At 41.8% G+C, this 22,069-nt stretch overlaps 1 protein-coding gene across 2 annotated transcripts in view; it reads left to right on the top strand.

Moving 5' to 3' along the window:
• The window catches only part of SYT14 (synaptotagmin 14), a 180,706-nt gene that overhangs the window by 76,844 nt on the left and 81,793 nt on the right, over positions 1-22,069 (top strand). For both annotated transcript variants that reach the window (XM_026652572.2, XM_024194841.3), the window contains one exon: positions 11,426-11,644. In XM_026652572.2, the coding sequence (XP_026508357.1) occupies positions 11,426-11,644 (219 nt within the window). The remainder of the gene's footprint in view (positions 1-11,425; positions 11,645-22,069) is intronic.

Below are 22,069 nucleotides of genomic sequence, written 5' to 3'. Positions count from 1 at the left end.
TCCTTCCCAGGTGTTTGGCTGGTGGGTCTTGCTCACATGCTCAGGGTCTAACTGATCGCCATATTTGGGGTCGGGAAGGAATTTTCCCCCAGGTCAGATTGGCGGAGACGGGTTTTTTCGCCTTCCTCTGCGACATGGGGCACTTGCAGGTTTAAACTAGTGTAAATGGTGGCTTCTGTGTAACTTGAAGTCTTTAAACTATGATTTGAGGACTTCAGAAACTCAGCTAGAGGTTAGGGGTCTATTATGGAAATGAGTGGGTGTGTAGGAGGTTAGATTAGATGATCATGATGGTCACCTCTGATCTTCAAGTCTGAGTCTATGCTAGTATTCATGATTAAATCTCTGTCATTTGTTCTAAATTTTCTTTTTTCCAAATAAAAACTATTTTGCATTTTCTGAAGTGCTTTGTGTGGTTTCTGTTGGGTACTGGGAATTTTTCTCTAGTCTTTGTTTGGCTCTAGAATGTTCCTAAAAATCTGTTTATTTCAGTGGTCCTGGTCAGAATGTGTAAGAGAACACTTAGTGCAGCAAGCTGTACTATATTGTCTAGGAACAGGTTCAAAGCATCTGTGTTGCCCTTATTGCATGTGGATCAGGGCACATATATATATGAGCTTAAGATTTAAATTTATTTTTCTAACATTTTATTTGCAATTACAATATTCTCTCAGAAACAAGAAAAATCCAAAATTAATCTTCCATTAATTCTTTGAAAGCAGTTTAAATTCTATGTGCACTTTTTAAGACTATCTAGAAAACAGTTTTTTAAGGTATGCAGAAAACATTCAGGATGGGATTTTGAAGGCATACGATAAACAAAAAAGGAATTTTTGATATATTTGTACTGTGGTAGAAAAATTTCCCAGCGTTTGTTTTCTTCTTAAATAACACAGTAATTTTGTGATAGAATAATCACTGACAAGAGGTAATTAAGAAGCCTGTAGACATAAAAACTTGGCACTTTACTAAATGGCTTGTCTTAAGGAAGATTACAGTCTGACACAGAGAGATTTCTTATATGTGCTGTTGGTAAATATGCTTTGTGATGTGTTTTTAGCATACTAAGCTTATAAAATATGTACATATGTGACACTCTGCAAATTATTTAATGAGCTAAATTTCATATTTGCAATTAACTTAATTTTTAAGATGAAGTTTATACTTATAAGTATGTGGATTCATTGCTGGTGAAAGGCATCAGCTGGTGACAGCCTGATAAATGAAGATTTATGTTTATCTACAGGGGAGCAGCTGGGCAAATGTCCTACACACACTGTTCTGCCAGCATATTTCAACCTTGATCTGGGGAGGGGCAGGCAAGGACTTTCTTTAGAGATAGCAGGGGGTCTTTCTCCATGTCCTGTGCAGGTCATCATTTCTCTGCTGAATCTATCAGTTAGAACAAAGCATAGTGGTGAGTTTATGATGTGGGAGATGGAATTGGAACCTATGAAACTGATTTCATATAGTTAGGGTTGCCAGGTGTCTGATTTTTGACTGGAATGCCCAGTCAAAAAGGGACGCTGGCGACTTTGGCCCGCACTGCTGACCAGGCCATTATAAGTCCGGTCGGTGGCACAGCGGGGGGGCCCTGGGCTAAGGCAGGCTCCCTGCCTGCCCTGGCTTTGCGAGGCTCCTGGAAGTGGCTGCCTGGTCCCTGCAGCCTCTAGACGCATGGACGGCCAGGGAGGCTCCGCGCACTGCCCCCTCCCCGAGGGCTGGCTCCGCAGCTCCCATTGGCTGGGAACCGCGACCAATGGAATCTGCAGGGAGTGGCACCTAGGGGCTGCAGGGACCTGGTGGCCACTTGCCAGGATCCCGAACCCCCTCCTGCAGTCCAACCCCCTGCCCCAGACCGGAGTCCCCTCCCACACCCAGATTCCCTGCTGGAGCCCACACACCCCCAACCCTGTGCCCCATCCCCCTCCTGCATCCCAAACCCTTCATCCCTGACCCCACCCCAGAGCCCACACCCCCAGCCGGAACCCTCACCCCCTCCTGCACCCTAACCCCCTGACCCAGCCCGGAGCCCTCTCCCGCACCCCAAGCCCCTCATCCCTGGCCCCACCCCAGAGCCTGCACCCCCAGCTGGAGCCCTCACCTCCCTCCCACACCCCAACCCCCTGCCCCAGCCGGGTGAAAGTGAGTGAGGGAGGGGGAGAGTGAGCGACTGAGGGAGGGGAGATGGAGTGAGTGGGGGCATGGCCTCGGAGAAGGGGCAGGGAATGGGCGGGGCCTCTGGGAAGGGGTGTGGTAGGGGGCAGGGCAATTAGAAAGTTCTGTTCGATTAGAAAGTTGGCAACCCTACATATAGGGGCATAAAATGGAAAATACCTCTTATCCCAATTTGAGATGGACTGGATTCACCTACAAGTGAAAGATGCTGTAGCTCATTAGCAATATCCTAAGGCATCAACTCACCCAATAAATGCTAACTTAAGATATGGTCATATATATATATATATATATTCAAAATGGAGTTGATAGCACTATATACAGTTACAGTTGCCTGACATTTCCTATTATGAGTTTCTGTTTTCGGTTGCTTATAACTTTGCCAGACTTCTACTGTTTAGGCCGAAATTTTCCATGCTGTGTCTCTGTTTTAGTCAGATTTTTGTTTTTTTGTAGGCGTGTATGGCCATCCCTCCCTGTCAGTCTCAGAGGGAGGCCACACCTCCCTCCCTGTCATTCTCAGAGGGAGGCCACACCTCCTCATGGTCACACCCTTAAAGTGGCAATCTATCAAAGGAGGAAATTAGCAGTTTGTGATACTTGGGCCCTCTAAGCTGGGCTGAGCAACAATCAGTCTGCCTAGAGCAATACAGAGTCTTGGAACCCAGGCCCCCAGGTAGGGTGGAGCACCAAACAGTCTAGTGCTCTGGCCTGTAGTCAGGGCAGAACAGCAAAGAAGTCTAGGGGCCCAGACTCTCAGGCAGGGTGGGGGGGGCATCAAATAGTCAGGCGTCCTTATTCTAGTGGATGGCCAAAAAACACAGGCCTCTTGGCCTAAAGATGGGGAGGTTGCCATCCCAGGGGTCGGAGGGCAGGGGGACCCAGGCCCACTCTACTCCACCAGGCCCTAGTCCAGGCAATACTGAGTCAGTGGGGATCTGCCCACAACATGCTGATCTAGAATCAAGCCAAGACTCAACCAGACTGTAGTCTAGTTTCCCTGGGCTATTTCCTACATCCCTTTTGTGTGGTACTTCCATTTTGTGGGTGTCCTCTATCTTCCCAGGGCAGGTGGCCAGTGGTAGCCACAGCAACTCCTCGGCATCTCGATTGGCCATAGCAAGTTCTCAGTATGGTTAAGATCCTCTTCAGGTTCCAGCATCACATGAGACGCATCTGTCTCCCTTGGCAGCTCCAGCCCAACTGAGCTGCAGGGCCTGCCTTTTATACTTCTGGTTCCTGTCCTGCCCCTCTGCTTCCGGTGGGCCGGGCATGGCCTTCCTGGCTCAGCCCACCAGAGGGCAGGTTGTGGTCCCTCCCTGTCAGTCTCAGAGGGAGGCCACACCTCCTTGCTCCAGTTTTGTTTAAGTTTCAGCTAAAACACTACAGCTGATTCCAGGAATGAGATTAGGGAAAAATAAATTGGCCCATGTTAAAACAAAATCTTATAACAGTTTCATTGAGATGCTTTTGCACCTCTCTGCTATGGAGCAAGAACTTGACATTGGGGTGGGGGTGGGGGGTTTCTGGTGTAAGGGAAGTGCCTTTTGCTGTTTCTGTGGAAAAACTGCCCAAATTATACTAAGTTATAAACGTCTGGAAAAATTGCAATTTGTAAGTACTCAGTAGAGGCTTTTGTAACCATGCCTTAGTGGGTCACAACTGAGGATGCCAAATTCAGGACGAACTGCTGAGAAATAGGGCAAACACAACCCAAAACTGGTGGTTATTCTTTTGTGGCTGGTTTGGTATATCTTATAAAAGTAAACTCCTGTTTCACCACACTGGCTAACAAGAAAACATAAAGGCGGTTTCCTCAGGGATTCCAGTTCTTATATCACCACCAAAACCACTGTATTCAGAGATGAGTGATTCTTTACAACCAGTCTCATCAAATAATAGGTTCTTCTGATCCCAAAGGACCAGCCACACACCTAGGTCAATATATAACTTAGATCTTACCCAAAAATCATGCGGATGCCAATCCTTTATTTTCTAAAATCCAAAGGTTTATTTATAAAAAGAAAGAGAGAAAGGTGAGAGTTAAAATTGGTTAAAGGAATCAATTACATACAGTAATGGCAAAGTTCTTGGTTCAGGCTTGTAGCAGTGATGGAATAAATCACTGGCTTAAGTCAAGTCTCTGGAGTACATCCACAGCTTGGATGGGTCATTCAGTCCTTTGTTCAGAGCTTCAGTTTGTAGCAAAGTTCCTTCAGCGGTAAGAAGCAGAATTGAAGACAAAATGGAGGTGTTTACAGGGCCTTTTATAGCTTTTGCCATGTGGAGGGCATTCCATTATTCTTACTGTGGCAAATTACAGCAAAAAATGGAGTTTGGAATCACATGGGCAAGTCACATGTTCATACCCAATTTCCCTAGTCATTGCAGGAAGCCATTACCTACACTCCAGACAGCACATTTACATGACAGTCCACTCAGTGTAGATTGGCGTCTCCCATGGTCCATTGTCAACTAAGTGTTTCTTGATGAACCACTTAACTTGAATAGTCCCTCCAAGATGTGCTGGCGAGCTATCTTGTGGGCGGTACCCCAGGAGTGAACATTTGAAATCCGGGTATAGAGCCAATATTTATAACTTCAAATACAAAAATGATACATGCATACAGATAGCATAATCATAAACAGCAAATCATAACCTTTTCATAGGGCACGTCTTCACTACCCGCCGGATCGGTGGGTAGCAATCGATCTATTGGGGATCGACTTATCGCGTCTAGTGAAGACGCGATAAAATCGATCCCTGATCGCTCTGCCATCGACTCCGGAAATTCACCGCGGCAAGAGGCGGCAGCGGAGTCGACGGCAGTGCGGCAGCGGTCGACTTGCCGCCGTCCTCACAGCCAGGTAAGTCGACCTAAAATACACAACTTCAGCTACGCTATTCACGTAGCTGAAGTTGCGTATCTTAGGTTGACCCCCCGCTGTAGTGTAGACCTAGCCACAGACACCTCACTTGACAACCTTTGTACAAGATTTGCTGCAAATATATAACATTGGTTGCAACAATTATCTATATGGTCCTATTTTAATCAGATAACATCACAGCTTGTTATAGTTTGTGAGCTAAATTCTCGGAAGACTCTGTCTGCACTGGCATGCTCCATTCCAGGGCTGCAGAGGCCAAACAGGACTTTCTGAGCAGTTGCTGTTTCGGAGTGCTGTGGGCTATTTTAGGGTCAGGCATCACAACTAACAATAGGGAGACTCTCTCCCCTGTGCTTTCAGTGTTTCCACTGCCGATTCTCAGATTGTTTAGAGGAAGAAACTGCCTGAGTATAATGCAGAATCCCCTGGATTAAGTTGACTGGGATTGGGAACAGGGTGGGGGTGGGAATGGGAAATGACTAGACTAAGAAGACTGGGAGCTAGGGGCTGGGTGAGAGAGACTGAGATTGAATGTGGAGCTGGGGCGTAAGTTCCAGGAATGGGTGGGCAAGGAAACTGAGGAGAGAAAGAGACCAGGGCAGTTGACTGGAACTAGGAGTTGGGGTGGAGGGAATACAAGACTCAGATGGGAAGCCCAGATAGGGAGACTTACTGGGTAGGGAAAATGGGACTGGGATGAGGAGCTCATGGGTGGAGATGGGGGTTGGCTAAGCAATAAGCCCTGGGTTAGGGGAAGGGGCTAGTGGTGGGGACTGGGGTGAAGAGATGGGGGGCAGGGAAGAGGCAGGAGAGGAACAGGGTTGAAGGAATGGGGTGGACGGGGTCAGGCTTGGGGGAAAGTAGAGCAGAAGGGTCCGTGACCATTAGAATACACTCCCCTTCAGAACCTAGAATGTCAGCAAATATCTGTAAAATCCACTGGCAAAGTGTGTGTCTCATCCTCCTCTAGTGGTTGGTCCACACAGAGGATGAGAACCTGCTGTTGCTGCCATCATACTCCATTAGCTCAATTGGCAAAGGTCTGTGCTGTGAATCTAAGGATTTCAGTTCTGCTGATGACTCATGTGGGTGTCAATATGATTCCACATGGTGGAATTTCTGTTATTTCAGTTTGCTTTTTCAGAAACCTGGGAAGTTGCACACAAAAACCTTATGTAGAAAAAAAGTTAAGATTGCAAAAAATGTAGGAAATGTCAATATTAAAGTTGTCTGTGCAACCTTAATTCAGCTCCCTTGTGCATGTGCATTGTGATACAATCTTTAATTAGATGGTCACATGCTATTTTTTCCCACAAGCCCCGTTTGATTCAGAGCACAGGATGGGCCATGCAGGGTTGTTTAGTGAAAGAGGCCGTTAGTACTTCTGACTCATTTGTTGCAAAAATTGGAAGGTGTGTGGTGAATGAGGCAGAGACTTTGTAATATGGGATTTCTTGGTTAGATTGGAGAGAAGTAAATAATGGTGTCCCCCAGGGGTCTGTACTGGAACCAGTAATGTTCAACATATTAATAAATGATCTGGAAAAAGGGATAAATGGGGAGGTGGCAAAAATTTGCAGATGATACAAAACAATTCAAGATAGTTAAGTGCCAAGCAGACTGCGAAGAGCTAGAAAAGGATCTCACAAAACTGGGTAACTGGGCAACAAAATGGCAGATGAAATTCAGTGTTGATAAATGCAAAGGAATTCACATTGGAAAACATAATCCCAACTATACATATAAAATGATGGAGTCTAAATTAGCTATTACCACTCAAGAAAGAGATCTTGGAGTCACTGTGGATAGTTCTCTGAAACATCCACTCAATGTGCAGCAGCAGCCAAAAAAGCGAACAGAATGTTGGGAATCATTAAGAAAGGGATAGATAATAAGACAGAAAATATCATATTGCCTCTATATAAATCTACGGTACGTCCATATCTTGAATACTGCGTGCAGCTGTGGTCGCCTCATCTCAAAAAAAAAAATTTTTAAAAAAAAATTGGAATTGGAAAAGGTTCAGAAAAGGGCAACAAAAATGATTAGGGGTATGAAACGTCTTCCATAGGAGGAGAGATTAATAAGACTGGGACTTTTCATCTTGGAAAAGAGATGAGTAAGGGAGGATATGATAGAGGTCTATAAGATCATGACTGGTGTGGGGAAAGTAAGTAAGGAAGTGTTATTTACTGCTTCTCATAACACAAGGACTTGGGGTCACCAAATGAAATTAATAGGCAGCAGGTTTAAAACAAACAAAAGGAAGTATTTTTTTCACACAATGCACAGTCAACCTGTGGAACTCCTTGTCAAAGGATGTTGTGAAGGCTAAGACTATAACACGGTTCAAAAAAGAACTAGATAAATTCATGGAGGATAGGTCCATCAATGCCAGGATGGGCAGGGATGGTGTCCCTAGCCTCTGTTTGCCAAAAGCTGGGAATGGGCAATGGGATGGATCACTTGATGATTACGTGTTCTGTTCATTCCCTCTGGGGCACTGGCATTTGCCACTGTCAGAAGACAGGATACTGAGCTAGATTGACCTTTGGTCTGACCCAGTATGGCCGTTCTTATGTTCTTATACCACTAGAATGCCCCTCTCCTTTGTTTATGAGATTTGCTCAAATTAGTCACTGCCCACGTACACCAGTTTAAATGATAAACTTTAGCTTAAATTGTAATCGTAGTTGAAGAGGCTAGTGTGCACTTAAGTTAGCAGTGCATGTAGCCCCAACCAACCTATTTGTGCAGCTCGGGTGGGTATGCTAAAATGTACAGGAGAGAGCCTCTTTCCTGTGCAATTTAAGAACTCCACACTTGTGGAAGACTTCATTCTAGTCTGGCTATGTTCCTAAACTCCACTGGAAAAGAGCTTCTGTTTAGGATTTCCTTTAGCCAAATGCCTTCCCCGTCTGTGGAGCTACCAAAGTGAGGAGGGGCAAAGGCAAGGGCTTCTGCTGACCATAGGCAGTTCATTGGAGTTTCAGGCAATGATCCTGCTGACCTTTATCAGGTTCTCAGGAGCCCGTCCTTATCCCTCTCAGACCTTAAGATCCACACTAACCTTTGCTTCAGTTACTGTGCAGCTTACAAAATTGGTCAGAACCCTTCCTTAATCCTTTTGCACACCGTAGGAGGTGCCAGCCCCCAGCAAACTGTAGGAGTCTTTACCCAGCCCTTGCACACCATACAAAGTTTTAGCCCTAATTATTCCAATTAATATGCAACAATTTATGTTACTAGCCAGTTCACTGTGAAACTAAGTCTGCTTGGAAATACTTATCCAGCTTATTCTTTTTGGATATCCACTTGGGGTAGAGTACATAATTTCTGTTTAAGGCCTCATAGTTACGTGGTGTTATATTTCTATATAGGGGTTAAGTGGAACTTAAAGATTCATAGATTCATAGATTCTAGGACTGGAAGGGTCCTCTAGAGGTCATCGAGTCCAGTCCCCTGCCCGCATGGCAGGACCAAATACTGTCTTGACCATCCCTGATAGACATTTATCTAACCTACTCTTAAATATCTCCAGAGATGGAGATTCCACAACCTCCCTAGGCAATTTATTCCAGTGTTTAACCACCCTGACAGTTAGGAACTTTTTCCTAATGTCCAACCTAGACCTCCCTTGCTGCAGTTTAAGCCCATTGCTTCTTGTTCTATCCTCAGAGGCTAAGGTGAACAAGTTTTCTCCCTCCTCCTTATGACACCCTTTTAGATACCTGAAAACTGCTATCATGTCCCCTCTCAGTCTTCTCTTTTCCAAACTAAACAAACCCAATTCTTTTAGCCTTCCTTCATAGGTCATGTTCTCAAGACCTTTAATCATTCTTGTTGCTCTTCTCTGGACCCTTTCCAATTTCTCCACATCTTTCTTGAAATGCGATGCCCAGAACTGGACACAATACTCCAGCTGAGGCCTAACCAGAGCAGAGTAGAGCGGAAGAATGACTTCTCGTGTCTTGCTCACAACACACCTGTTAATACATCCCAGAATCACGTTTGCTTTTTTTGCAACAGCATCACACTGTTGACTCATATTTAGCTTGTGGTCCACTATAACCCCTAGATCCCTTTCTGCCATACTCCTTCCTAGACAGTCTCTTCCCATTCTGTATGTGTGAAACTGATTTTTTCTTCCTAAGTGGAGCACTTTGCATTTGTCTTTGTTAAACTTCATCCTGTTTACCTCAGACCATTTCTCCAATTTGTCCAGATCATTTTGAATTATGACCCTGTCCTCCAAAGCAGTTGCAATCCCTCCCAGTTTGGTATCATCCGCAAACTTAATAATCGTACTTTCTATACCAATATCTAAGTCGTTAATGAAGATATTGAACAGAGCCGGTCCCAAAACAGACCCCTGCGGAACCCCACTCGTTATGCCTTTCCAGCAGGATTGGGAACCATTAATAACAACTCTCTGAGTACGGTTATCCAGCCAGTTATGCACCCACCTTATAGTAGCCCCATCTAAATTGTATTTGCCTAGTTTGTCGATAAGAATATCATGCGAGACCGTATCAAATGCCTTACTAAAGTCTAGATATACTACATCCACAGCTTCTCCCTTATCCACAAGACTCGTTATCCTATCAAAGAAAGCTATCAGATTGGTTTGACATGATTTGTTCTTTACAAATCCATGCTGGCTGTTCCCTATCACCTTACCACCTTCCAAGTGTTTGCAGATGATTTCCTTAATTACTTGCTCCATTATCTTCCCTGGCACAGAAGTTAAACTAACTGGTCTGTAGTTTCCTGGGTTGTTTTTATTTCCCTTTTTATAGATGGGCACTATATTTGCCCTTTTCCAGTCTTCTGGAATCTCTCCCGTCTCCCATGATTTTCCAAAGATAATAGCTAGAGGCTCAGATACCTCCTCTATTAGCTCCTTGAGTATTCTAGGATGCATTTCATCAGGCCCTGGTGACTTGCAGGCATCTAACTTTTCTAAGTGATTTTTAACTTGTTCTTTTTTTATTTTATCTGCTAAACCTACCCCCTTTCCATTAGCATTCACTAGGTTAGGCATTCCTTCAGACTTCTCGGTGAAGACCGAAACAAAGAAGTCATTAAGCATCTCTGCCATTTCCAAGTTTCCTGTTACTGTTTCTCCCTCAAGATAGTGTAGATCTTGTACTGGCCATCTGCACTGAGTGAATTTTTGTCGTAATGTACATAGTGAAAAAAATCAGTCTACTTGTGGTCTGAATTTTTCAAATAAAAAACAATTTTTTCTGGAACATGGTTGTGCGCTGCTCCCAAGTGAGAACTATTTTCCTGCTAAACTTCAACTTTTAAACTGTAGCTATTTCAAATGGAGGATTAAAAAAAAAACTAACTAAAAACCTTATAGGATTTTTAAAATGGAAAATGTTTATTTTTCACTCCATTCTGAAAACAGCTGAATCTTTGTTGAACTTAAAAAAAAAAAAATAACCCTTCAAAAGTCACTAAGTTGGAACATTTTAAACACAAATGTGTGATGATTTCAGAATTTATGACTGGATAAAAACAGAGGTTAGAATATAAACTTTTATGCAACCTTAACTATTGCCAGGTGGCTTCTATGAGAATCTGTATTAATTCCAGGTTTGAGGAAAATCATCAGTTGTTTCAAGTAAAATAAGATTCTGTATGCCCATTTTGATTTTCATGTAACTGAGTACTTTTCTACATCCTTCACATCTATAGGTATGTGCCTGTATTATAAAACTTCTGCTTTTAGCTATGAACATATTGGTCAACTTGTTAGATTTTCTTTAAAAATGTAGCAACAGTATTACTGTACCATTTTTTCCTTTAGGTGTTATTAGCCTGAAATATTTTTACGTAATTTTGTCATCTGTTTTGTTTTGACATCAGAATTTTATTTATACCATATTCTACACCATAAGCCCCTTGACAAGAGAGAATCAGGAGTTGACTTTCTAATATGAGTCAGTAATACAAAATATGACATTACATGATGTTGTCTGTGATTACATAAAATCTTTGGGAATTTTATTTCTTAAATAAAGAGATTCAAGAAATTGGATAAGTGTGCTTCCTCAAAAACAAAACAAAACAAAACAAAAAAAACCCAGCTTATTTCCCATTAAATATACTGTGTAATATTTAGGAATTTGTAATTTTTCTGCCTTTGTAGAAAAATAATAAAAATTTCTGAGGTATTGCAGTTCAATCTGGTACCTGTGTAAAACGATGACAAAAGTTGGTTAAATATATTTTGTTTTTCTCAAAAAATTTCAGTAAACATTGAAAATATTTAAATTGTATTGATTAATTTGTTTCACTCTTTCTCGAGCTATCATCTGTAATTTACTGTTCTGTTTTCTTCAAACAGACAACTCGTACATGAATAAAGACCAGCATGGTTCCTCCTCTGAAAGTGAAGATGAGGCATTGGGTAAATACCATGAGGCCTTGTCCAGAACACAAAGTTCCAGGCCACCAATGGTAGATAGCAGACAGCAAAAAAATTACATTTGGGAAACTAGACAAAAATATAGCCCTCTGTCTGCAGAGTATGATGGGTACAGTAGTGAAGCCTCGATAGATGAAGGTAAGATGTGATTTACAATATTTCTCCCATCATCCCTCACCTTCAGGTTACACTGTGGATAAGAATGTTGCAGTTAAAGACAGTCTGGCTTAGAAATAGTTACTATCTGCTAGTAACTCTAAAATATTTTTTTATATCTGCACACATTACAAAAGACAGGTACTGTCATACTTTCATGTCCTTCCCAAAAGCACTGCATATGGAATTTAATATAGGAGGATTTAATAGCATATAACTTTACCAATAGTAACATTTTTCTTGGAAGAACTCCTTTTAAGCTGATTTTTGTGGGGATTAAGAGGGAAACATGGTGGCTCCTGATGAAGTAGTTTAGGTACAAAATTACAAGACATACTTGCTGGATCTTTTGTACAGAGGTATACTTTATACATATGTTGACTTTTATAGCTCCAAAGTATAGCTTATCATTCAGTGGAATTATTCTATTATGTTATTAACATGTAAATGACAGGAATGTCTCATGCCTTTTATTTAAATCACAGGAGTTAACCAAAAAAAGTTGTTTTATTAATAAAAATTCCTAAAGGTCAAATTTTGAAAATAGATCCTTTTTGTGTCATATTTTTGAATCTTCCATTCACGTCAGTTAGGGAGTGCCTATACTGCCATAGTGAGGTGTGATCGCAGCTTGAGTAGACATACCCGAACTAGCTTTAATTTAGCTAGTTCAGGTACTGTTAGCAGTGAAGCCACGGCAGCCTGGGTTTCAGCTCAGGCTAGCCAGCTGAGAAATTACCCAGGGTTCTGAGTGGGCTTGTACAGCCACGCTGAAGCTTGTGCTGCTGCGGCTTTATTGGTATCCAAGCTTGCTAGATTAAAGCTAGCTAAGGTACATCTACACAAGCTGCAATCATCCCCCATGATTGCCGTGTAGATAGCTAAGTACACAGGTACTGAGATGTCAAAATTATATCATTTGCATCTGGAAATAGTTCCAGGTGCAAAATTGTATCTGTAAGCATTTCCAAGCATAAAAACGGAGTTCTGGCTGAGGTCCAGTTAAAAAAAAAAAATCAGGTTGTATTTTTCATGTGGGTGCAAGGGTAAGACTTTCTTGGTGGAGGAATTAGGAATTTTAATTATATATGTAATAAAACTGAAAGTGTATTTTAATGGACACCATATTTTTAAAGATTAAATAATTTTTCCTAGCAAAAAGCAATACATCTCATGTACGAGTGCTTACGTTTAAGTATAGCTTGCAACCTAAAAACATCCTTACAAATTTGGAAAGTCTTTTCATAATGTGAGAGCCTAATTTGTTTTTGTTTTGGAAAAATGTCCGTTTACAACTTAAGCTAAAAGAGATGTTATTTTTGTGACCTTTCTTCCAATTCTTAGTTTGGAAGCAGGGGCTGGATGGGTACTCTGATATCTATGGCAGGACACAGAGATAGAACAGGTAAGCCATACTTGAAGCTCGCAGCAGAGTAAGATAATTCTCTTTCAGTCTTCACCATCTAAATTCCTCAGTCCTTCTGCTTCAAAACCGCATCTTAGAAGATCGGCGAGCTTGAGTCTCAGCATTTAGGGAGGAAAAAGGAGAAGTGATGGTTATATTGCTTGCTCAGGAAGCACTTGGAGAAAAGCAAAGATGAGTAAGGGCAGAAGGATGTTTCAGTTCCTTTTATCTACTTTAACCTGCCAACAGCAGCATCTACATTCCCTCTCCTTTCCTGCTGCCTTTCTCCCCAACACCTATGTACTCCATGCTATGTGGGGAGCCAGCTTCACCTGGAGCTACTTGAAGGGAGAAGTATAGGGGATACTAGCTGGGGATGGGAAAGGGAGATGTTGCCATCAGCAAATAGGAGAAGAAAGATACAGAATCTAATGTAGCCTCAATGCTGTTTGCCTCTTTCCTTTCAAGTGGCTCCCACTTGCTCACTTCCTCCTACCTCAAAGTTTCTGAGATTTAAATCTGAACCCATCTCCTAAAGTTTTTTCTTCCCCTTCCTTGCTTCCGAGCTTGTCTTGCAGGGGCAGTGAGATGTTACCAGCCACCTTCTTTTGCCTCCTATCTTGAAAAAGCTGGGGCTCATGCTGGGTTCCCCCTTTCCCCTGAGCTGGAGTCCTTATTCCTCAAGCTGGAAATTTAGAACATGATTGGAGTCCATGACAGATGGGCCATCTTTGGCAGGTTCTAAGCACAGCAGCTAGGAGTTTGCCAGCCTGTTTCATGTGCCCTGCTGCAAATGTCATCACTGCCCATGTTTCCAGACAGTGTCTCCATTCAAGAAATGGGGTAATTGTCACACAAAAAAATGTCAACAACTTAAGTAGTAAATTGACTAATTTAATTTATTATAATGGAAATGTTTGTAGAAAAAAATTAAGGAAAATTTTTAAAAAGTTTGATTTTCAAATATGTTCAATTTCAGGTTATTTGCATATATGTTCTATATTTTAATTTACAGAAAAAATGTCAAAGTAATATTTATCAGTTTTGTGAATGCTTATTTTGCATTTGCTGTTCTATGTAAGATTACATTCTTTTCCAACCCATTATCAAGAGCTGAGCTTCAGCAGTGTTGTCTGCCAGAAAGCCTGCAGTTGTGTTACAGTTGTGAGCAAAGCATTTGTAGAATCAGGGCCATGTTTTATAACTATTTCTGTAGCCATTAGTCTCCATGAGATGCTGCTCAATAATGTTGCAGAAGTCAACAACAACAACAAAATCATAGTGTTCTTTATAATATGTTATGACCTGAAGGTGGCACACTACAGTATATATTTGGTTGATACTTCATAGTTCTTCCAAAACAATTTCAGATACAACAGCCAATTCCTTGCATTATTATTAAAATATGTTCCATACAAATTTGCTCTGAATACAGGAAAAGACAAGGAAGAGTATGCATGGTTGCGTTCTATTCACCAAGAAAGGCAAGCTTCACATCCTAGAGCTTTAGTGACAGAGAAAGTGGGAACCTGATAAAGAACACCTGCAGTTCATAAAGAGAGGCTGGAGCGTACAACCAGCCTGTCAGATATGTTCAGAGGACAATATGTTTACACATTTGAAGTTACAGTCTCAGATTAAAAGTGAAGAACATCAAGAATGTTTTAGTCATTTTGTTTCAGTATAAATTATGCAATGCCAAGTCTTACTGTTTCTGAAAACTGGACATGAATCCTTAATGCTATGAGGCATCACAGCAATCCTAACTGAGATTTTTCAATAAATAGTTTAGTTTTAGTTTACGTGATATAACTTAAACATAGATGATGTAAAGACAAATAATAGAGAAATTTCTTAATTCTTTGGAGAATGGAACAACGTTGCTCTGTGTACTTAAGGAAAATGTCATATAAGAAATAAACAGTTTTAGTACTTAGTAACATCTTTGCTCCCCATGTTTTTAGGTTTTCACAAATGTGTTTAATCTTTTCTACTTCTACACCCTAGATATTTTAGTTCTACTTTCAGAACATTAAAGCCTTCAATCTCTGTGCATAACTCCTACTGAAATCAACAGGAGCAATATGAGCTGATAAAACTACAATGGTTTTCCATTTTCAGAAACGTGTGCTATTTTCTTTTTTGGCAATTAAGCAGTAGTTCTGTCAGACTGTATATGCCCTACTATATATTTTCAAAGAAGGGACCCATAGATGTGTTTGTACCAATAGCTGTCTTTTCTGCACTTTAACAATTACTTACATTTTTGTTTGCTTTGTTTGTTTGGATAGTCCTGCTCTTATTTGTTTAAAAAACAACATGTACACAAAATCTTACAACAGGATAGGCAAGAAACAAAATCTTGTATTTAACACATGAGGTTAAGTAAGATTGCATTGCTTGATATATTACCTGATTTTTTGTAATCCCAAAGTGTAAAAATTCAATTATAATATCCTAAAATCTTCTTATACTATTAATATAATACTGACATTAATTATAAAACATGTATCAATACTTGACCAGCATATTGTATTTAATTTCACATTTACAGGATGCATATATTCTGAAAATGTGTTATTTTGAAGCTTGGAAACATTACAGAATGTGGCATATTTTGTTATCATTCTTTTGTCCTCTAGGTGGCATATTAATCTTTCTTTCCACCTAGAAGTACTGTATAGAAATGACATATCATCATGATATAGCATGTCTAATAATCTTCAAACAAGAAATAACAACATATCAATATTTTTGTAACATTATTTCTGGTTTTGTGTTTTTACCTGCATTGTTTTATGACTCCATTTTAATTTGCTCCATGAATCTTTTTTAAAGTATTTTAGTTAGAAAAAGAGTGTTCTTCTAATTCCAGGTTTCAGAGTAGCAGCCATGTTAGTCTGTATCCGCAAAAAGAACAGGAGCACTTGTGGCACCTTAGAGACTAACAAATTTATTTGAGCATAAGCTTTCATGGACTATAGCCCACTTCATCAGATGCATAGAATGGAACATATAGTAAGAAGATATATATACACACAGAGAACATGAAAAGGTGGAAGTTGCCATACCAACTCTAAGAGGCTAATTAATTAAGATGAGCTATTATCAGCAGGAGAAAAAAAACTTTTGTAGTGATAATCAAGATGGTCCATTTCAGACAGTTGACAAGAAGGTGTGAGGATACTTAACATGGGGAAATAGATTCGATTTGCGTAATGACCCAGCCACTCCCAGTCTCTATTCAAGCCCAAGTTAATGGTATCTAGTTTGCAAATTTTCATGTTCTCTGTATGTGTATATATATCTTCTTACTATATGTTCCATTCTATGCATCTGATGAAGTGGGCTGTAGCCCATGAAAGCTTATGCTCAAATAAATTTGTTCGTCTCTAATGTGCCACAAGTACTCCTGTTCTTCTAATTCCAGGAGGTCAAACACAGCTTATGAGCTGGATCTGTCTTGCTTCATGTATTTCTGTAGCAAATATATATTCAGAGTCTGCAGAATCAAAATTTACCTTTGTAATGGAAGTTTGACCTGAACTGGGTTTAGATTCAGGCTTTTCTGCGTAGGCCAAAGGATCATTTTACCTCTCGTCTGACAAGCTATAGTGAATTACGTCAGTCTAAGATACAAATGTGTCTTTAAATAAACCCTAGTTTATTACAAAATTAAGAAAAGATCAAGTCAAAGCAAGGTTAAAAGGCACAGAAGACGTACCTAGGCCTGAAACTCCCTTGTCTTGCACAGATAGGCCCAAATTGTTGAAATTACAGAAAAGAGATCAGCAAATTTAATGCCTATATTACTAGATCTCTCTTTGTCAGTTTCACCAGGATTTGGACATATGCCATTCTCCATGACATACTAGATGTCTGTTCAGATCCCAATGTCAGTTTCCTTTTTTTGCCATCCTGTTATACACTCTTTTGATGTGGTCAGGTGTCAACTTACTCATTATCATATTAACCAAGAAAGTATCTGTGGCATTAGCATCTTGACAATAATGTTTTCTCAGGGAGAGTGAAGTAACCGCTGTTCCTTGTTCCTATCCCAGTATGATTGCCATATCGCTTTTAATGATACCCCCTCTTTACAGTAGGTTAGGGTGACCAGATCACAACACTAATATATCAGGACACATTGGGGTGCTGTCAGCCCCGCCACAGTCCACCCCTGTTTCTCCCAGGCTCCGGCCCCACTCTTCCCCAGGTCCCGCCACCTCCCCACTTGCCCCCCCCCCACTGCGCCCTTCCTCTTCCCCCTGGCCCTCTGCTGGCTTGCTGCGTCCCTCCTCAGTCCCTCACCCACCGCTCGCCTCCTCACACACGGCTCGCTCGCCTCTTCACCCTTCCCACCCGCCACTTGCCTCTTCACCCTTCCCGCCCGCCAATCACCCCTACGGCGCCGACTTCCCCTCTGCCAGGTGGGTGCTCGCCCACCCCCCCTCTTTCCCCAAGTATCCGCCCCTGCCCTGCCTCTTCTCCACTTCCTCCCCTGTGCGCACCACATCCCCGCTCCTCCTCCCTCCCTCCTGGAAAGCGCCAAGCATCGCCAAACAGCTGTTAGGCAGCGGGAAGCGCTGTGGGGATGTGGCGCTATGGGGGGGTAGAAGGAGGCGAGGAGGGGGGAGCTTGGGTGCAATTTTTCCCCGTGGGTGCTCCAACCCTGGAGCACCCACAGAGTCGGCACCTCCCTCCCACTCGCCTCCGTACCTGAATATCGGGACAAATGGCGTCCCGATCGTACATTGATCGGGACGAGGGACAAAGGGTTAAATATCGGGACAGTCCCGATTTTATTGGACATCTGGTCACCCTACTGTAGGTATAGTTATTTTTCCTAGCATTTCAAATGCTGCTATGATACTGTTAGATATAAAGTAATCTTCCTTACACAATGTTATCTGATTTGCAGGATCTGGCCCACTTTTACATGTGAAAAATTCTTCATTTCAGCACAAAGAGTGAATATTTCATACTCTGTTAAAATTCTTTTTAAAAAAAAGTAAATAAATTATTTCATTTTTCATAATCCAAGCTGCTAATTATTAATGTAAGTAAAGAATTGTTTGTTTACAACTATTAGTTTTAAGTTGACTGTCCTTTTATATTTTTAAATCTAAGGCAATTTGTCAGTATCTCTCTGTCATAATTTTAAAGTGACCCTACTTTCTTAGTTCCAATTCATATGAAATATGATTTCTCAACAGACGTTAGCTAATCAGTCACAGTGGCCCTCTTAATATATCCTGTCGTAGCTCCTTATATTAAACCTAAAAAAACCCCAAGCAGCCCTACAAGCAAATTGTCATGCCTTTGTCCTTTTCTAACAGTTCTACAGAAGAGGGCAGCATTTTTTCTTTAGAGAAACAGTCCCCTGAGGTTCCTGAAGATAAGTTTTTGAAGTTGATAATATTAAGACAAACATGGTGAAACTGAGACATTGCAGACAGACGTCAAAAGCCCTAGATTTTTCCTTGTTTCTAAAAGCAAGAAATCCTCTAAATCCCGGTTACTCAAAGGAGTGAAAAGGATTTTGCTTTTTATATTCATGAGAACGTGCAAAAATGTCTAAGTACACCTTGGATGCCCCTGACTAAGCATGCTTTCCCCAAATCTCTTGATTAGCTGAATTCCAGATGATAGCCAGTGAATCTGGGGCATAGTTCCCAAAATTGACACTGCTGTTATTGTCTGTGTCAGGAAATCCTTAGTACCACTTGATATGTGGTAACGTAGTTGGAATTGTAAGACAAAGTCAGTGGCAACATAAAGAAAAAGAAAGAAAGCTTTAAGGAATATTTAGGTGTTATCAAGTTAGCTACAGATTACCAGTGCAGTACAACCGTAGATTCCATCTCCATCCTATTTTAAAGTATTTTTTAACAACATTGCAGTCAGTAGCCCTGTGGCTAAAGACTAGGTTGTTCAAAGATTTGGTTTGTAAGATTAATTTGTGTCTTACTCTTCACAAGGATTTTTGGAAACATATGGAAGTACTAAAAGATTACAGCAAGAAAACAAAAGTTCTCTTAAATGAGAATCTGCTGCTCTATCAGGCATATGGTACTGGCTTTTATTGACCTTTTGTACATTGTGATGGTAGAGCAAGGGGTTTCTCTTATAGTTTTTTTACTTCCCCATCTCTTTTTTCCCAGCTAGGCTAGCAGCATGGTATGCTTACATATCTGTTTGACTGCAGCCACGTTGCTGCTCAGTTTAGTGTCTCTGAATAGGAAGACAGAGGTTTCTCTGGAACTCTGAAAGCTCTGATTCTTCTTCGAGTAGTGTCCCTATGGGTGCTCCATTATAGGTGTGCTAGCACCCCTTGTGCCTTTGATTGGAGATTTCTCATAGCAGTGTCTGTTCAGCCTTTGCATGCGTGTCAGTCAGTCTCGTGCCCCGTGCCATTGTTATATAGCACTGCATAGGCGAACTACCCTCAGTTCTTTCTCAGCCACCTCAGCCTGAGAGAGAAATCTGACAGTTGCCTTGTTGAGATTTCCTCAACTTTCCGCTACTTTTATTAATAATCAGTAGTAGTATTAGCATTCGTTTCTATACTTTAGTAAATAGTAATTTTTAGCTTATTTTTTCTTTAAATACTATTTTATTTTCTTTATATTTAGATAGATATTAGCTAGTGGGTAGTTTTTTCTTTTACTGGGAGGTTATGCCCAGTTCTCCCAGCTTCAGATGCTGTCTGTGATGCTGGGAGGCGATCCTGGTCAGTGACAGGTACTCCACTGCATCCATTGTCTCGGGAAATCGAATGTTGTCCAGAAGTGTAACTTTTGTCTGGCAATGAAATCAAGAGCGAGAAAAAACAGAAGGATAAAGATCATGAAGGAGAACTCTACACCTATCTTCTAACCCAGGCCAATGGACACTCCCTTTTGCCCCATCCCCCAGGTGTGCCCATCTCCAAGCAAGTCTGCTGCCTCCACGACCTTTATGCCCCACACCTCCAGGTCATCTAAGAGGAAGACTCAGGTCTCTTTCTGTAAGTCCTCAACGGAACGTGTCCCTGACTCACAAGGTAGAGAATCTACCTCTAAAAAGCCAAGGTTGTTGGTATCATCAGCTACCCCAACATCACCAGCTCTATCATGTACTCACAAGGCTGCTGACTCCTCAGGGAGCCAGGGCATGGCTAGACCAAAAGATGGCAAAGCCTTGGGCCCAGAGAGGTACTGTTAACGGACCAAGGCAGCAAGAAGGGCTCTAGCTCTGCTTCCTCAGTACTGAAGAAGCCCGCTCAGGCTCCGATTATGCTTTCGTTGGAGCGCTCAAGACCTTTGGTACCATCAGCAACCACACTTCCCGCTGAGTGCCCGAGATCTACAGTACTGTCACCACTGTTGGCTATGATCACCTCAGTGCAGACTGCAGGCTTGGTACTGATAACGCTCTCAGTACCACAGGAGTTCCATTTCCCCTGGGACCTGGCTGTATCTGAGACTCCCGATTCTCTGCTGTTTGGCTCCGATGTGCTGTTGGTACCGAGAACATCAAGATTGCCTGAAATTCGCCTGATACTGACGTTTTCACCTGAGATCTCTCCAGGTACTCCACCATTCCAGAGTTAGCTTGAGGAAGAGGATTCTGACGAAGACCTTGCCTTGGTGTCTCAAGTGTCAATACAGCATTCTCTCCCTCATTCCTGTAGAGGCCCCTTTCCAGAAGCCTCAACTGAACTGTAACTACTCGTGGCTCATGACTACCACCAACACCTCATTGGTTTGAGCGCCCTTGGGTGCCACCTCCTATGCCTTATGCACCTCCTCCTTGCCCATTTTGGGACCCTTGGGTGGCTTATCGCCAACAGTTTTCCAGAGCATCCAGAACACCCGCCATAAAAAGGGGCAACCTGCTTCACCTGCTCCTTCCAGGAGACCTGACCCTCAACAGAAATCTTTTGAGGAGCAGGAAGCTAGAGCTGATGAAGAGGTTTCTCCTACGGCCAACATCTCCTCTTCATTTCCAAATGAAGCAGTCATGCCGTCTCCTCCATCCCTGGCAGATGATTTTAAACACTTCCAGGATCTGATCAAAAGAGTTGCAGACTCCTTGCAGATTCCTCTTGAGGACAAGGAAAGGCCTCATCATAAGCTGCTTGATAGTCTCTGTTCAGCCCACATAACTTTGCCTGTTAACAAAGCTCTTCTGGACCCAGTGAAGATCACCTGGCACACGCCATCTTCTATTCCACCTACATGGAAAAGAGAAGATAAGAAGTATTACGTCCTGGCAAAGGACTGTGTTTTTATTTTCCCATCCCTCACTTAACTTCTTGGTAGTTGACACAGTTAATGAAAGTGGAAGGCAGCACCATACTAAAACCACGCCTCAAGAAAAAGATCATAAGCGTCTGGATTTACTGGGGAGGAAGTCTTATTCCTTGGCCTCCTTAAAATTTAGAATTGCCAATTATCAGATGTCAACGGCAAAATATAACCATGTCAGTTATACCAAACTGAACTCTGTTGTGGACCACCTACCAACAGAACAGAGGGATCAGTTCCAAGCAATTATTGTGGAGGGCCAATTACTTGCCAGAACAGCTCTGCAAGCTGTCATGGTGCCTCTGTGGGTCACAACTGAGAATGCCAGATTCAGGAGAAACTACTGAGAAATAGGTCAGACACACCCCAAAACTGGTAGTTATTCTCCCATAAGATATACCAAATCAGCAACAAAAGTAAACCTCTGTTTCACCACACTGGCTAACAAGAAGTCAGAAAAGCAGTTTCCTTAGGCATTCCAGTCTTTGTATCACCATCAAAAACACTAAACTGAATGATGAGTGGTTATTTAAAACCAATTTCATGAAACAAAAGGGTTCTTCTGATCCCAAAGGACCACCCCCACACCCAGCTCAATATATAACTCAGATCTTACCCAATAATCGTGCTGTTGCCAATCCTTTAGTATCTAATATCTAAAGATTTATTAATAGAAAGAAAGAAAAAGGTGAGCGTTAAAATTGGTTAAAG

This window comes from Terrapene carolina, unplaced genomic scaffold, assembly GCF_002925995.2.
Source record: "Terrapene carolina triunguis isolate 2854851 unplaced genomic scaffold, T_m_triunguis-2.0 Scaffold120, whole genome shotgun sequence".
In the NCBI taxonomy this organism is placed as follows: domain Eukaryota; kingdom Metazoa; phylum Chordata; order Testudines; family Emydidae; genus Terrapene; species Terrapene triunguis.
The sequence above is the reverse complement of the archived record's forward strand: the minus strand, read 5'-3'. Positions and strand labels throughout refer to the sequence as shown.